The sequence below is a fragment of the Myodes glareolus genome, chromosome 22 (assembly GCF_982192425.1).
Source record: "Myodes glareolus chromosome 22, mMyoGla1.1, whole genome shotgun sequence".
Taxonomy (NCBI): Eukaryota; Metazoa; Chordata; class Mammalia; order Rodentia; family Cricetidae; genus Myodes; species Myodes glareolus.
Window position 1 is genome coordinate 55,440,209 of NC_142047.1, and position 14,301 is coordinate 55,454,509.

The 14,301-nt window shown below is 49.2% G+C and overlaps 1 protein-coding gene across 7 annotated transcripts in view; it reads right to left on the reverse strand.

The window, feature by feature from the left end:
- Window positions 1-328: 328 nt before the first annotated feature.
- Window positions 329-14,301, reverse strand: part of Sipa1l2 (signal induced proliferation associated 1 like 2) — a 157,828-nt gene continuing 143,855 nt past the window's right edge. For 3 of the 7 annotated variants that reach the window (XM_085681908.2, XM_085681906.2, XM_085681907.2), the window contains exons 20-22: window positions 4,795-5,029; window positions 3,988-4,069; window positions 329-1,541 (exon numbers count right to left, since the gene is read on the reverse strand). In XM_085681908.2, coding sequence (XP_085538034.2) covers window positions 1,395-1,541; window positions 3,988-4,069; window positions 4,795-5,029 — 464 coding nt within the window. In that variant the 3' untranslated portion in view covers window positions 329-1,394. Of the gene's footprint in view, window positions 1,542-3,987; window positions 4,070-4,794; window positions 5,030-5,419; window positions 5,474-11,225; window positions 11,398-14,301 lie in introns of those variants that run through there. The other 4 variants (XM_085681911.2, XM_085681910.2, XM_085681909.2 and 1 more) reach the window with 3 other exon arrangements.

Here is a 14,301-nt window from a genome sequence, read left to right on the forward strand (position 1 = left end):
GCCTGAGTAAGTTACTCACCCCAGCTCACAGTTTATCTGGTTATAAGATGGGAACCCCCCGACCCTCCCAAGGATACTCCTAGGATCACCCCAACCCTCCCAAGGATACTCCTAGGATCACCCCGACCCTCCCAAGGATCCTCTTAGGTCCAAGAAGACTAGAAGCTTAGAGAATAGTGTATGTGGAGTGTTGTAATGAGTCCCTGGCTCTCTTAGCCAGTGAGAGGCTAGGAGGCAGCTAAACAGTTCCCAATACAGATCAGGACCCTAAATGACCTGAAATAAACTCACAGAAATGACGGACACATCACAGTCTACACACACCAGATCACAGTGTTTCCTATGTCGACTTCTTTTGAACATTTATTAAAAAAGCAAAATGTATGTTCATCTCAAATATAACAGTTAAAAATGGAAAAGCAATACAAACAACGTGTTAGCCAGCAGCATCGCCCGCCTGCTTCAGCCGTTCCGGGTGAGCTCAGTCACCGCCCGCCTGCCTGCCGCCCTCCTTACAGTGCAGGTGAAACCAAATCATATAAAATTAACAGGTTAGGGTTAAATAAGCTTAAATAAGAGTGTTAAATACAAGACGCTTTATCGGAGTTTCTGTACAAAGATAAACAAATCTGGGGTTGTCCACAGGACTCCGCGGGCACTCCAGCCTCGGGGACTGCTAGTGGGAAGGGAGACGACTGTCCTCAGCAGAGCAACTATGAGAGCAAACTAAGCACTGACGTGACTACCGACAGGTCCAGCCATTTACAAGGCATAAGCATCTCTTTAAAAAAAATCAGAACACTGTTAATATTCAGGCACCGTTTGTTCCTGCAATAAATATGTCTCTACGGGAAGAGCGTCTGAGCTACTGCTAGACTTGGCTTCTCGCTGCCAGAGCTCTGCCGCTGCTTCCTGCGCCCTTCTTATTGCTATGGTAATGTGGCTGTGGGATAAAACTACTGTACATCCAAAAAAATAGAGCACCTTTAACATTAAAGTCCACGTCTGATTATCTGCCTCCGTATTTATTTTTACAATCCTACAGCCCTGCTATAGTACACTGGCTTAGCATCTCTGTAGGTCACCTACTTCAGTTAGTGACACCCAGTTCTCTCCCCCAGGGAAGCTGAGGCCGGAGCACTGTCCAGGAGCCTTTCAGCCGCCGACTACTTCTGCGTTCACCAGGGATTACATTCATCTTCTGCTGCAGCTACCCAGGAGGAGTCCAGGTCCCCTGACCTGTCCTGCTAGGGTGAGTCGCGAGACACAGAACGAGCAGTGAGAATCTACCTACAGGTGGTGGAAAGCGCACGGAAATCTGCGATGGCAACTTGGAAGGGACCGCGGGCGGGCGGGCGGGCCAGCCCCGGGTCCCGTGAGGAGCAGCTGGCTGGTCAGGCCTTCTTGTCGATGGTACTGAAGAACCACTCAGTGAACTTGCGCAGCTGGGCTGTGGCAGTTTGCGACTCTTCCTGCAGCCGCATGTTGTCTTGCCTCAGGTGCTGGACCTCAGCCTGCAGCACTGCCTTGTCCTGCTTCTCCTGTGGGGACCAGAAATCGTGTCACAGAGCACTGGGAGGATCCTCCCACTGAGCGGGACATGAGGGCCCCATTCCAACTTAATCCCAGGGACTCTCCTGCCTGGGCTTTGTCACTCACACAGGGACAGGAGGCACCCTAGCCTCTTGGCTCCCTACGTATGTTCAAGAGTAATGGAGCTATTATGTAGGACAACTGTCAATCAGAAGCTCTACTACCCTCACCCACCTGGAAGAGATAGACTGAAGCCAGCTGGTGTGAACCCCTCCATGTCTGCAGCTCTTCTCCAGTTGCCTCCCTCTCCACCTAAAACTGGCGCCAAAGTGGCAGCCATGGATGCTAAATCTAGAACAATCACTCAGGGCCTCTTATTCTATCCTTAGCCTTCTGATGCTGCCGTATTTCCATGCCGACCTTCAGAGTTTGCTACTCACAAGCACATAATAGTGGGATTTTCACAACAGCTGTATGGTGCTTCTAACGCACAGCCATGAGAAACACACAAGTTTCAGGTCTCTAGTGCCGAGCGCACAACTGTCCCAGCAGCTGCATTCTCAGTGGCCCACTCAGTGGGTAGACAGGCCCAACCTCCTCAGGGTGTCTACTGTCACCCTTCAATGGCCTCCTGGTTCCCTACCTCTGCTGGGCTTTCCACAAACCCACCACCCTACCCCATAAAGCCCTGGTACTACGAGAAAGGAACCTTCTGGACAGGGAGCTAGGACTAGCCTTACCATAAGGCCAGGCCAGCTGTGAAATTCTCCTCCACTCCACCCCTTTCTACCTCGGCTCAGATCACCCCGCTGCCTCTCAGCTCCTGTCCCTGAGGCCTCACAGCACACAATTAAATCTACACTTTCCACGTCTCTGATTTCCTTTCGTTGTCCTGCTCTTGGGCCATGGGGACAACAGCTATCAAGGCTCCGCCCAGCTGCCAGCACCTGCGCTCAACAGCCCCTGCCCCAGACCCTGCCATGTGTCCTGTCTCCAAGACCTTCCCAACTCTAATGGACAACTCTAGAGCCCGGTTCCCTCTTCTCTCTCCTACCCACCTCATCATTGATCCATTGCCATCTCCTGCTTTTCAAAGGGACCTTCCTGGTACCCACTCCTGTCTTCTAATCCTGTCTCTCCCAGCATCACTTCCCCCCATCAGTCACTCCTGCCCCGCACTGCCACATCTTCCTGAGAAGTCCTGCAAGGAAGGATCTTGCTCCCCTGGACAGCTGGTGCATACCTCCCCAGGCAGTTTATACTCTGGGTGCCCAATCTACTCATATTCTACCTGGGGTGTGGGGGGTGTGTGTCCTTGTGTCTCTATTCCTCTCCTGATTTCCTGTCTAAACAAAATTAAACTCAACTAGCTGGATGTTCCCAGCTGCAGAGATAAAGCAGGGAGCTGCCTCTGCTTGCCGGGGACTCCGCTGGGTTAGAAGGAAGTCCTAGAGTCTGGGAAACTTCTCTAGCCCAGGCAGAACTGGATAGGGGGTCCCTAGAGCTGGCAAACACACACACATACACACACACACACAGCCTCCCGTCTGCACCCAGGATCACCCTAACACAACACAAACAGAGGTGTTGGCAGATCAGCTGAATTTACCCTAGCAGTTTCTCTCTACACTTGACCTTAGCCTCTTTGCTGGTGATGAAAGACAGAGACCGTCAGAAAGTGTGTCAACATGTGGATGTGCATGTACACACAGACAGACGTGTTTGACACACTGCAGAAGCTGTCCCCGTGCCCACCCTAGGCCACTCCCTCCCAGCACTCTTGGCTGTTGTGTAATTCGTTCCTTCACTCCTTCCTTTCCGCTCGGTCCAATCCCACTAACATTCACACCAGCTATAATCCCTCTTCTCCCAAAGTCAAACCGAGCCGCCACCCAGAGCCTCCTGGGACACTCTCTGCAATACACACGCCACTCCGCCTTTATGGGCAGCGAGGGGCACCTAGCACAGTAAGGACACAGCAGTGGGGACCAGCAGGGATTCCTGCGTAAAGAATCTTGCTCCTCTGAGGAGACACTGGCACGGGAGCATGTGTACACAGCTGTTCCGAGGTGGGCGGGCTGAATGAACTCTTGGAGATCTTGTTTTTGGGGAGCAATTGACTCCCCTTTGGACTGGCTCACATCTGGCTGTTGCAGTCAACAACTCACAGTATCAAAGATGCTGGCTTGTTGCATCTTACTTCACATGGGGATCTCACCATGCAGAAGGCCCAGCCACCCTCAGGCAAGTTCACAGGACTCCCTGCACCCTTAGGGAAAAAAAACCACACCAGCTCCCGTGAGCAGGTGAGCGCAGGGCCAGGAATCTCCCTCCTGTGTCCAGGTCTGGTGAGGGTCTCTATCATGCCTGGGTCTCCTCAGCTTCTTTGCAGGAGTGAAAGGGGCCGCACGTGGGCAAAGCCCTCTCTCTATTGGTGGGCTCCAGCGGTCATACCTTGCGAAGGTCGGTCTGCAGCTGTCGGAGAATCAGTTCGAGCTGGTTGACTTTCCCAGTCAGTGTGGAGGGCGACCGCTCCCTGGGAAATGGTATAAAGAAGAGGACTTAAGAAACTCAAGGCTAGGACACTGCGTGTGCTTGTGCTGGTGAACTTCTCACTACAAACATTATGTATAAGTTGATGATTTGGGACAATGTCCCCAGAGCTACCACTACAGACTGAGAATCTGTAAGACACCAAAACTGGTAAGGAAACAAAGACCAGGATTATTTAAATGGAGAAGAGGTAGGTCAGAGCTAAGTCCGAGGAGCCAAACATGAATGTGACCTCTGTAACTTGCTTTTGTCAAGAAAACAGAACCAGGCTCAATAGCAAGTTAACAGAGGCTCAGTTCACAGCGAAGTCAGAAGTGGGGTTCATGCATCATAAATAGCAGGTACAATCCTCATAAATATCAGTAGCAGGTGGATGGTTGGATCAAGGACCAGGGTCTGGGATGAACTGTGCCCTAGGAAGGACCCACAGCTCGAGTGGCCTGGCGGTCCAAGAATGACCAGCAAGGAGGTCACTGCCTGGTGCTTTTGTAGTAATTAGGTAGCTGACCTGAGGTCCTACCTGGTCCTCTCTGCCAGTGAGACTGGCTACTGTGGGCATAGGCCAGCCGTCAGCAGTGCAATGGTCACACATTTTAGTGGCAACATTTCCAGCATGGCAGGAATCCAGGTTAGGCCCACTGTAAGACTCTCCCTTGCCTGGCCTGGGGTCCCTGAGTTATGGGACAGTGGGAGGGATTGCCCACTTACCCAGAGGCATCCATGAACTCCTTGCCGCTGGTGGGATCCACACACAGGGACAGCTCTGGGGCCCCTTCCAGGTCCTGTCCATGCTGGAGGTCGGTCAGGGTACAGAAAGATGCCACCCTCTGGTCTGGAGATGAGGAACACACAGAAAGCAGTTTGGTGAGAGCCACCAGGCACCATGCTTTTGTACAGACCACTTTACTCAATGGAATCTGCTGGCCCTCCTTACCACAATGCCCTGTTTGAAACAAAACGGAGAAACAGAAACTCAGGCAAGCTGTTGGCAATGAAAAAGCATGAGACTGACAGTCCTCCGTGGGCTGTATGGAACAAACCATATACACAGAGACAGGGCTACCATCTTCTTTCCACAGCCCAAGTCATCTAAAGCTACTGGTTGGGCATGGGTTAGCAAGCTGGATGATGTGGCTGGTGGACAGAACCATGGAGATGGACCCTTCTGCAAGCTCCCGTGAACTCAAGAACATTCCTGGGATAGAACAGCCAGGGCACACGTCCCTGGTACCCCCTCCCCATCCCCATTCAGCATGTGGACCACCATGCAGGCGTGCAGACACATGAAATAAATAGAACAGGCTACAAAATAGCAAGAGCCAGTGTCAATCACCTAGGTAGGAGGCGTGGTGACAGAGAAGCCCGAGTTCTTCATCTGAGTCAAGACCTGAAATAAGATTTAGAATTCTCCCATGAACAGGAAGATCTCTCTGACCTTGAGAATCTCGGGGACCCTTATGGCGCTTGAAGGATGGGGTTGTGTGGGTATAGCATGCATGGTGTGCTAGCATTTGTATGTGTGTGTGTGGGGGGAGGGGTCTATGTGCACCTATTAGTGTATGTGGAAGAAGACAGTAACCAGAAGGCTCCATGCTAGTGTTAGATGGTGTTATACATCATGGTGAGATAACATGCTTCGTGTTTTAAGCATTCTAGTTAGAAGTAGGGTGTTAATGTCTGACATATACGTGTTCAGTTACAGATCCCACCGTTTCAGATTGTCCTGCACCATCCACTCTGCAAAGTTAAGAACAGTGGTGGTCAGAGCTGCCAGCTGGGCCCTCTCATTAGAAATGGTGCATGGAGCTCAGCAGGAACAGTGATGCCAGCAGAAACACCCACAACCTGAGACAGAGCCTCCTCTTACAAGGCATCGTGAGCTTGGCATTCAATGTTTCCAGAAAGCTGGGCAGGACAGAAAGGCAAACAGGAGCAGTCCAGCCTCTTGGGGCTAAACTCTGACCCAGAACTTGGGTCAGCAATACTTCGAGGTAGGCAGGAAATGTCCTGTCTTTGCAGAACATGGGGACTGATTCAGGAAGCTGCCCGGGGAGCCTGCCTTGCCCCGGGACTGTGCACGTGCATGCGCAGCTGGGACTGAGCGCTGAGGTCCGCCAGTGGGCATGGGAGGCTCTTCTCATAGGGGTTGATTAATGGGGAGGAGCAGTGCCCAGGCGCGAGGAGCTGTCTCCCGCTGGCTGCTGTGCAGGCCTCCTAATGAGGTGACCTGCCTGTTTGGTTGATGTAGGGTCACACACTACCAGTTAATTAAAAAGGCTAGCGATGCTGAGGCTGCCAGGAGCACATGATGGAACGTCACTGCAGCCATACAGAGCTGAAGGCACAGCCGACTTATTCACGGTGCCCTGGGCCCTCTCAGAAGTCCTGCTGAGCCCACCGAGTGACCCAGCACATCAGGGTTCTTGAGCTGCACGGCCCCCACCTAACACCTGCCAAGGGCAGACAGGTCCTTTAATTGCCTTTTCTGTAAAACCCAAGTCTAACCCACAGCATGACAAAGACCCTGCAACTGCTCAGCCCACTTTTACCTGACACTGGGTTGTTCGCACTTGGTGAAATAACCTGGAGCTTAACAAGTTACGGCAGCTTGGCCACTGGCCACACCCACACACGGTCTGCCTGCACAGAGGTGGTGGGGACGGATGAAGGGGAACCCTGGCTGGGAATGAGAGGCCTGGGTGGCTACAGAATTCTGTGCACACCAACTAAGGCCTTTTGGCTAAGATCTTTTGTAGAATTCTACAATCTTTTTCTGTGAGGGTCCCAAATAGACATCTTATCATTTAAAAACAACAGTAACCAAAAACTAGAAAAACCCGGGCTGGGTAAAGTGCTTGCTGCACAGCCCACGGACCTGAGTCTGGCGCCCTCGCACACGCGGAGAAACTGAGGATGGTAAGTGTATGTCTGGAACCCCAGTGTGGGAGGGCAGAGGTAGGCAGATCCTCGAGGCCCACTGGTCAGCAAGTCTAGCTGTATGGTGAGCTCCAGGTCCAGAGAGAGATCCTGTCTCAAGGGCGATGAGGACAGGAGAAGCTAACAGAGAGATCCTGAAGTCAACCTCTGGCCTCCACGGGTGTCCACACAGGCAAACACACCTGCACATGCATGCTTGCACTCCAACATCAAGAGATTCTTTTTTTGTTCATTTGTTTTTGTTCGAATTCCATGGATTCATTTTTACCATGTGGAGCCTGGAGAAAACCTAGCCAAGCTGCCTTTGTTTTTCAGTATATTTGCTCTGAGGGTCAGGTCTCACACGTGGGTAGATATACTACAGTCTGCTTCAGCCATTTCTGTCTTAATCTACAAATCCCCACACACGAACCAGAACAGGACACACTCCAGGCAGCCCCAGGGAGTTACATGGTCCTCTGGTCAGGGGGGGCAGAGGCCAGTGCAGATTTGCCACCCAGGCAGTGTGTCCTGGAAGAGCAGGCTGGGGACTCTGGGCAGACCCTGAGTGACTTTCAGATAAGGCTGACCTTCCTGACATTTCCAGGGACATTCTACCTCTGAAGCTTACTTCTCTGATGGCAATGTGCCATCACGTGACCTGACCTGGAACAACAGAAAAGATAAGCTTGGGAAAAGTGGATGGTGTGTGCAGGCACCACTCAGGCCTGGCGCCTGAACTATGGGCAGCCTGTTTGCTTTGCTCGTCCTGTTCCCACAGGCTCAGCAGGTTTGGCTAATGGGAACATCAGACATGTTTGAGGGACAGCCAATTTACCCCTTTAGGTATGTTGATACTTATTTCAATGTCATTATATATGTTCATGTGGGGTGGGAGGTAACGTGCATGTGTGTTCGAATGTTGAGGTCAGAGATCAGCTTAGGGCACTGTTTCACAGGTGTGTCTACCTTTCTTTATTACTTTTAAGACAAGGTCTATCCCTTGGCCTGGAACTTGCAGACTCTACTATGCTGGCAGAATCAGCCAAATCCCAAGGATCCTCATGGCTTCACCTCCTCAGTGCTGGGCTATAGGTGTGCATGGTGTACCCAGCCTTTCCACTCAGGTCTTCACACTTGCAAGGCCAGCACATTAAAGACTGAGCCATCTCCTCAGCACCCGATGTCATCCTAAAGATCTGAAAGGACATAGCACTATGCAAGAGGAAGGTTAATCCATAGGCTGTTCAGTGACAGCGTACGGTAGATCACCCCAGACTTCAAGCCACAGCAGCACTACAGGCAGGGGTGTGAGCAGGGGCCACAGGGGTGAGCAGAGCCATAAAATGCAGAGACTCAGTGGATGGCAGGTGGCTAGGTAAACGATCTCTTCCACAAAGAAGGATGCTTTGATCTGTCTGTCACAATCACAGAGAAAAAGACTTGCGTGGATTCTGCAGCTGGGGAGGTGGAACCAGGGCTGATTGGACACCCACTCATGCTTCCTGGGCTGTAGGACAGCGACTCAGCTGACAGGAAAGGAAACAGAACACACTGTATGTTCCTCAGCAAAGACTCCCGAGGCAGTGCTGCAGAGCTGGCCTGAGTCATGGGAAGCAGGAGCCCTGGAACCAGCCTTGGCCTGAGACCACTCAGTCTGCTGCTTAGGGGATTTAAGTTCACTAACTGTATAAAACCTGACCTCGCAGTGCCTGTCTCTCTACTTCCCCACCACTTATAAGACCACCAAGAGTGCCCAGTAAGCTGTGTTCTGTGTGCACACATGCAGGCTCGGACAGCAATAACTCTAAGACTTTAAAACTGCTATCAGCTTGGTGTTGAATATTTAAAATGAAAAACTTTTCATCTTCAAAGTTTTTATATATACATACATACATACATATATATATACAGACTACATACACATATATATACAGACTACACACACACACACACACACACACACACACACACGTGTGTGTTCATTTGGTCATCTAATTCCCACAGCAGCCCAGCACTGACATTAAAAGCATGCGAGCACACAGGTCTCACGCTCAGTCTTGGAGATGTGGTGACCACGGTGAATACTGGGTACTTAGAGGACAGACCTCTTCAGGCTAGGGACACAGAACCCAGTCTCCGGTTGCCAGCATCATGTTACTTTTGAAGCATGCTTGCTGTTCACTTCAGTATGTGCAGGAAACTCAGAACCACACTGGCTGACTCCTGATATTTCGATGATGAATAAGAGCAGCTAAGTTCAGGATCTGTGTGTATGTGGACACTCATGTATGTGCAGGTACACGCGTATGTGTAGGCCAGAAGTCAACTCTGGCTATTATTCCTCAGATGCTGTCCACCTTGTTTCTTGGAACACGACCTCTCGTTGGCCTTGAACACGCACTGATTTGGGTAAGCTCTCAGTCTAGTGAGACCCAGCACTGAGATTACCTGTGTGAGTGACCATGCCTGGCTTTTCACACAGGTTCTGCAGGTCACACTCGAGCCCCCACGCCTGCAAGGCTAGCACTTTTCTGACCCAGCCGCCTCCCAACCTGTAAATGGCAGAACATTTCAAAGAGACCCTACTTCCCTTCCTGGACTCAGTCTGACCCACAGCTAGACTTTCTACTTGGCTCTGTTCACACGGTCCTGTTAAGCCTGGGTTTAGGTGAACACACTATTACCACCACCTGCAGGGGAGCCCAGCCCAGCCGCACAGCACGTTAGAGCGCCTGCAGTCCTCACTGCCGGCAGCACTGGCAGCACCGTGGGGCAGGGCCATGGCGCACTGCAGATCCAAATGCAGTTTCTACGAAGCGTACACTGCTCTTTAAGTGCTGGAAAGTGAAAAAGCCATTAAGGAAACGAGTCAGGGCGGTCTAGAAGACATCATGCAGCAGAAGACGAGCTGGAAGGCTTTACTGTACTAGGCAAATCTGGAATTCTGTTCAGGAACTCTGACAGGCGAAGGGCATTACCGCACCCCACACCAGACAGAACTGGACATATTAAAATAAAGCCTGGCACGTGACCCAGTCAGGGGTTAAATGTGGCTGTCACAGCACAGGGAGCTGCTGGCCCTGTGCTGACACCATTGGCACCTAGATCACCCTCTCAATCCTAGATCAAGGAGACTTCTCCACTCTTGACGTGTGCTTTTTGGGTTACACTCTGGTTATCTATCTACTTGTAACCGATCTTAATTGTGCTGTATTATTTTATATATGGAATAGTTTGCTATTGGCTAGTTCTGAGGAATGAGACTGTGAGATTTCAGATCTGGGGAGGGGATGTGGTTATGGACTGCCACTGTGCTCGAACGAGAAGACGGACTGTTTACAACCTGCAGAGCAACACTGGCTTCAGTGCTCTTTGTGGGTTCCTGGAGCGGCAGAATTGTTTTTCACACTGAGCAGGTGAGTGCCCGCAGCTCATTATCACTTAGACCTACATGAACACGGTTTGCACACTTAGTTGCTATGTCTTCAGCTGGCCGCATCCACACACTTCACTAGCCTACCACGGAGCCAGCGCACATTTATCCGGCCATATTTCATCTCACATGCTCTCTCATTGCTGCATAATTAAGTCTTCCAAATGGTAATATTGAATTATTTTCACTTTTTATAAAGCTGACTTTCCTAGTATATACACTACTTTCTCACTTAGGTGTTAAGCACACTCTGATGCTATGCTCTTTACTTTTTCTATTTCTGAGTCGTTATTGTGCTATTTAATTATTATTGATTTATAATAGGTTTTTTGTTGAAAACTGTTCATCATTTTTCTAAATGGGTGCAATTAAGTTCTTAGCATATCTTTAGATAGCGGAGTTCAAACTGCACTTATCTCAAATTAATTCAGAAAGGACTGTCATTTTTACCAGCGAGGATTCTATCTACTCCTGTCCTTGTCTATATTAAGACTCTACAGTTACTTAAGAGCGGCTCTGTTCTCTCATTGTAATTCTAACGATGGCTTAATTTCCAAAGAACACACAATCGAGCTTGCTGGTTTGCTTATGGTGTCTTTCGAGGCTGTTACAGAGACTATGTGGGACCTGAGCCAACCAGACCTCCCTCTGCCATGCAAACACACCAGCCGTGACCACAGCACCACCCTAGTGTCTGCTATCCTTGAGACTTGATCTGCTACAGATGATGGTAGGTATCATAGCCTGGGACTTCTCAGATCAGACATCAAATAATCACAGACTGCTTTTTGAAAAATAACCTACTTTTATTCCACTAGGGATTCCATCATCATGAAAATATGCAATGACCCCAACAGGTGCAGACTTCAGTCAGGGTGTGGCTATTCCAGACAGACACAGGAGTGGGGTCCTCTGGCTGAGACGGACACAGCCAAGCTCCAAGCATGGGCTCTGGTAGCCTGTGGAGCAGAAGAAGCACCAAGCTGAGCCTCAGCCAACTCAAGGCACTAGAAGAAACAGATCACTGAGGGTGGTAGCATAAATTTTGGGATGCTTATTATGTAGAAACAGTAGCTAGAAAAACCAGGAAGGAATACTTCAAAAAATGGTTTATCTAGTTAATTTTAGAATTTTTTCCCCCAAGACAGGGCTTCTCTGTGTAGCCCTGACATTTAGGAACTCGTTTTTGTTTGTTGGTTGTTTTTTGGGTTTTTTTGTTTTGTTTTACAACAGGCTGGCCTCATCTTGCAGAAATCCACCTGCCTCTGTCTCCTGAGTGCTGTGATTAAAGGTGTGCTTTAATCACTGCTCACCACTGCTCAGCAATTTTAGAATCTTTACTAATTTCCATTTGACCCTACCTTCTAGACATATAAGCATGGCTGCAATTTTAAACCACTGATATTCTTTTTCTCCCTCCCACACTACATGTGTCAAGGATGTCAGTGCAGAAATGAAAGGCTATGGTTTCACTCGGTTCCTGCTGTGGTTACATGTGTATTCCCCACAGGATCGTGTGTTTTAACACCCGGTCTCCAGCTGGTGGCGCTGCTTGGGAAGGTTGTAGAGCCTCTATGAGGTAGAGCATTGCTGGGAGAAGTGGGTGTTTGAGGGCCCTGGGGCTGGAGGGCCTGGCCCCACTTCCTGAGTGTGGATACGATGGGATCAGCCAGTTCCCAATGCTGGGGTGGCTGTGCCATGCCTTCCCTGCCACAGTGGACTGTCTCTCTCTGGAACTGTGATCAAGATAAGTGCTTTCTCCCTTCAGCTGCGTAGTCAGGGCACTTTAATACAGCAACGAGAAAGGAACTAAGGAAGCTCTCTTGTTTAATTTCTCAACTTGAAAGCCCTGCTCATCAACATATTCCCAATTGCATTATGTAGACTATCTGGGAATGAGGATATATCCTTCATGAGACTTTGGAAAGATCTCTCAAATCTTATCTTTTATTAGAAATAGGTCCCAATTCTATTAGATATACTTTTAGGAAATTAGAATAATCACTCTTAATTACTTCACCTACTAACTTATTATAATTAAAGCTTTTCTTTTATTAAACTAGTTACACTCTTTCCTGTAACAGTGAATAATCTCAGTCTACTACAGAATTTCATGTGAGTTTTCTCACTGCAATCTTACAGACCAAGGCGGTCTCAATGGGGCTCTCTTTTCAGAGATGTAAAAAAAGAAAAAATTCTATCACACAAGAAAGTGGCCTCTAGATTTCAGGAAAACCTCTCACAAGGGCACCATTATTCTCTGAATCTGAGAACAATTCACTGTAAACTTCATAGTTTTGGGCGATAGTGGGTATTTTGGAATATTCTCTAGTGGCTTTTCAATGACCTCCACACTCTGGCTTTTGTCCTTGACCCCCGTTTTTTTTTTTTATTGCAATAAATACTCAATTATTTCACCATGAAATTTATTCCTATGTAGTTGACATTCCTCAATAACTTCTTTTAATCTCTCATTAGTGCACCCAGAGAATATGTAATGAGAAAATGTGGAGGAACGATGGGTGGGGGAGGGAGAGTGGCACCGGGTATCAGTGGACACGGAAGCAGCCCGGCCGAAGCCACGGAGCAGTGTCAGGTGCACGGTTTCCCACCTGTAAGATGGAGGCTCCGAGTGCTGTGCTGAGCAAGGGCCTCACCAGGAGTCGGCTAAGGCACTGTCAGTGAGCTGCCTTGCTAGGGTGTCTGGGGACGGGTTCCCTTTAGCCTCTCAGCTCCTTCTGGACACTGGGAACTGTGCACTGAGCAACCTAGGGAACCGAGTTCTGCTTTTTGTGATACTAGATGTCGAATCCTGGGCCCTGTGCTTTCTGAGACAGCATCTCGTTCCGCTGCCCAGGCAGGCACTGAGCTTGTGGTTCTTTTCCTCTCATCTGTCAAGTAGCTGGGATGACAGCCTGGCACATGCCTGTCTTGTAAACCAGCACACAAGGTTGGTGGCTCGGCCTGGCCAGAGTCTGCATTCTTCAGGGGACAGCAAGACCCTAAAGCACCACAAGGTCTCATGACAAACCAGAGGGAGGTCTTCCAGGGCCTGTGTCCTCTCCAGGGACGGCAGTCTGTTGCAGCTCCAGTAACCTCTCACATATTATTAGTTCCATCTTGCTCATGCATTTTTATGGTTTGGGATCATATCTGATAAATGCTAATCAATATTCAAAGAAAAACTAATTATTGATCTATTTACACAAGCAATTATATTTTATCTGCGGTAGTATTTTAAAACAGATTTCATCTCTGTTATTCTATTTGTCTGGATGTATGTGCTGCCTGCACACGAATGTGCACACCCATGCACACTTGGAACAGAGGAGGATGTCAGGTGTCTTCTTCTCTCATCCTCTTCCACCTTGTTGGCTCAGGACAGAGTTTCACTGAACTGGAAGCTTGCCATTTTGGCTAGACTGGCTGGCTAGCAAGCCTCTGGATATTCCCATCTCTGCCCCACCCCACAAGTCTGGGCTACAGGCATGCACAGTCAATACCCAGCTTTTGATGAGGCTGCTGGGGATTTGAACTCATGTCCTTATACTTATAAGAAAGGGCTCTAATCCACAGGGCAGTCTTCCCAGCCCCTATGTTCAGATTTTGGGAATCTCTGGAAGTATAGTTAAGTTAGTTTTCATACTTGTTCACTAAAATGTTTCTAAAACATTGTGTGTGTCTTTAAGAACTGCTCTCTATGACACAGGTGGCACTCTCTTCATCACTACTCACAGAAAGAGAACGGGGAAATTCCTTAATTCTTGGGCGGTTACAGAGTAACATTTCACACCTCTCCAAAATTCCAACCTCAAGTTCCAGCTCTGGTGTTCTTGACAAATTGTTTTCCCTGTCTGTGGTCA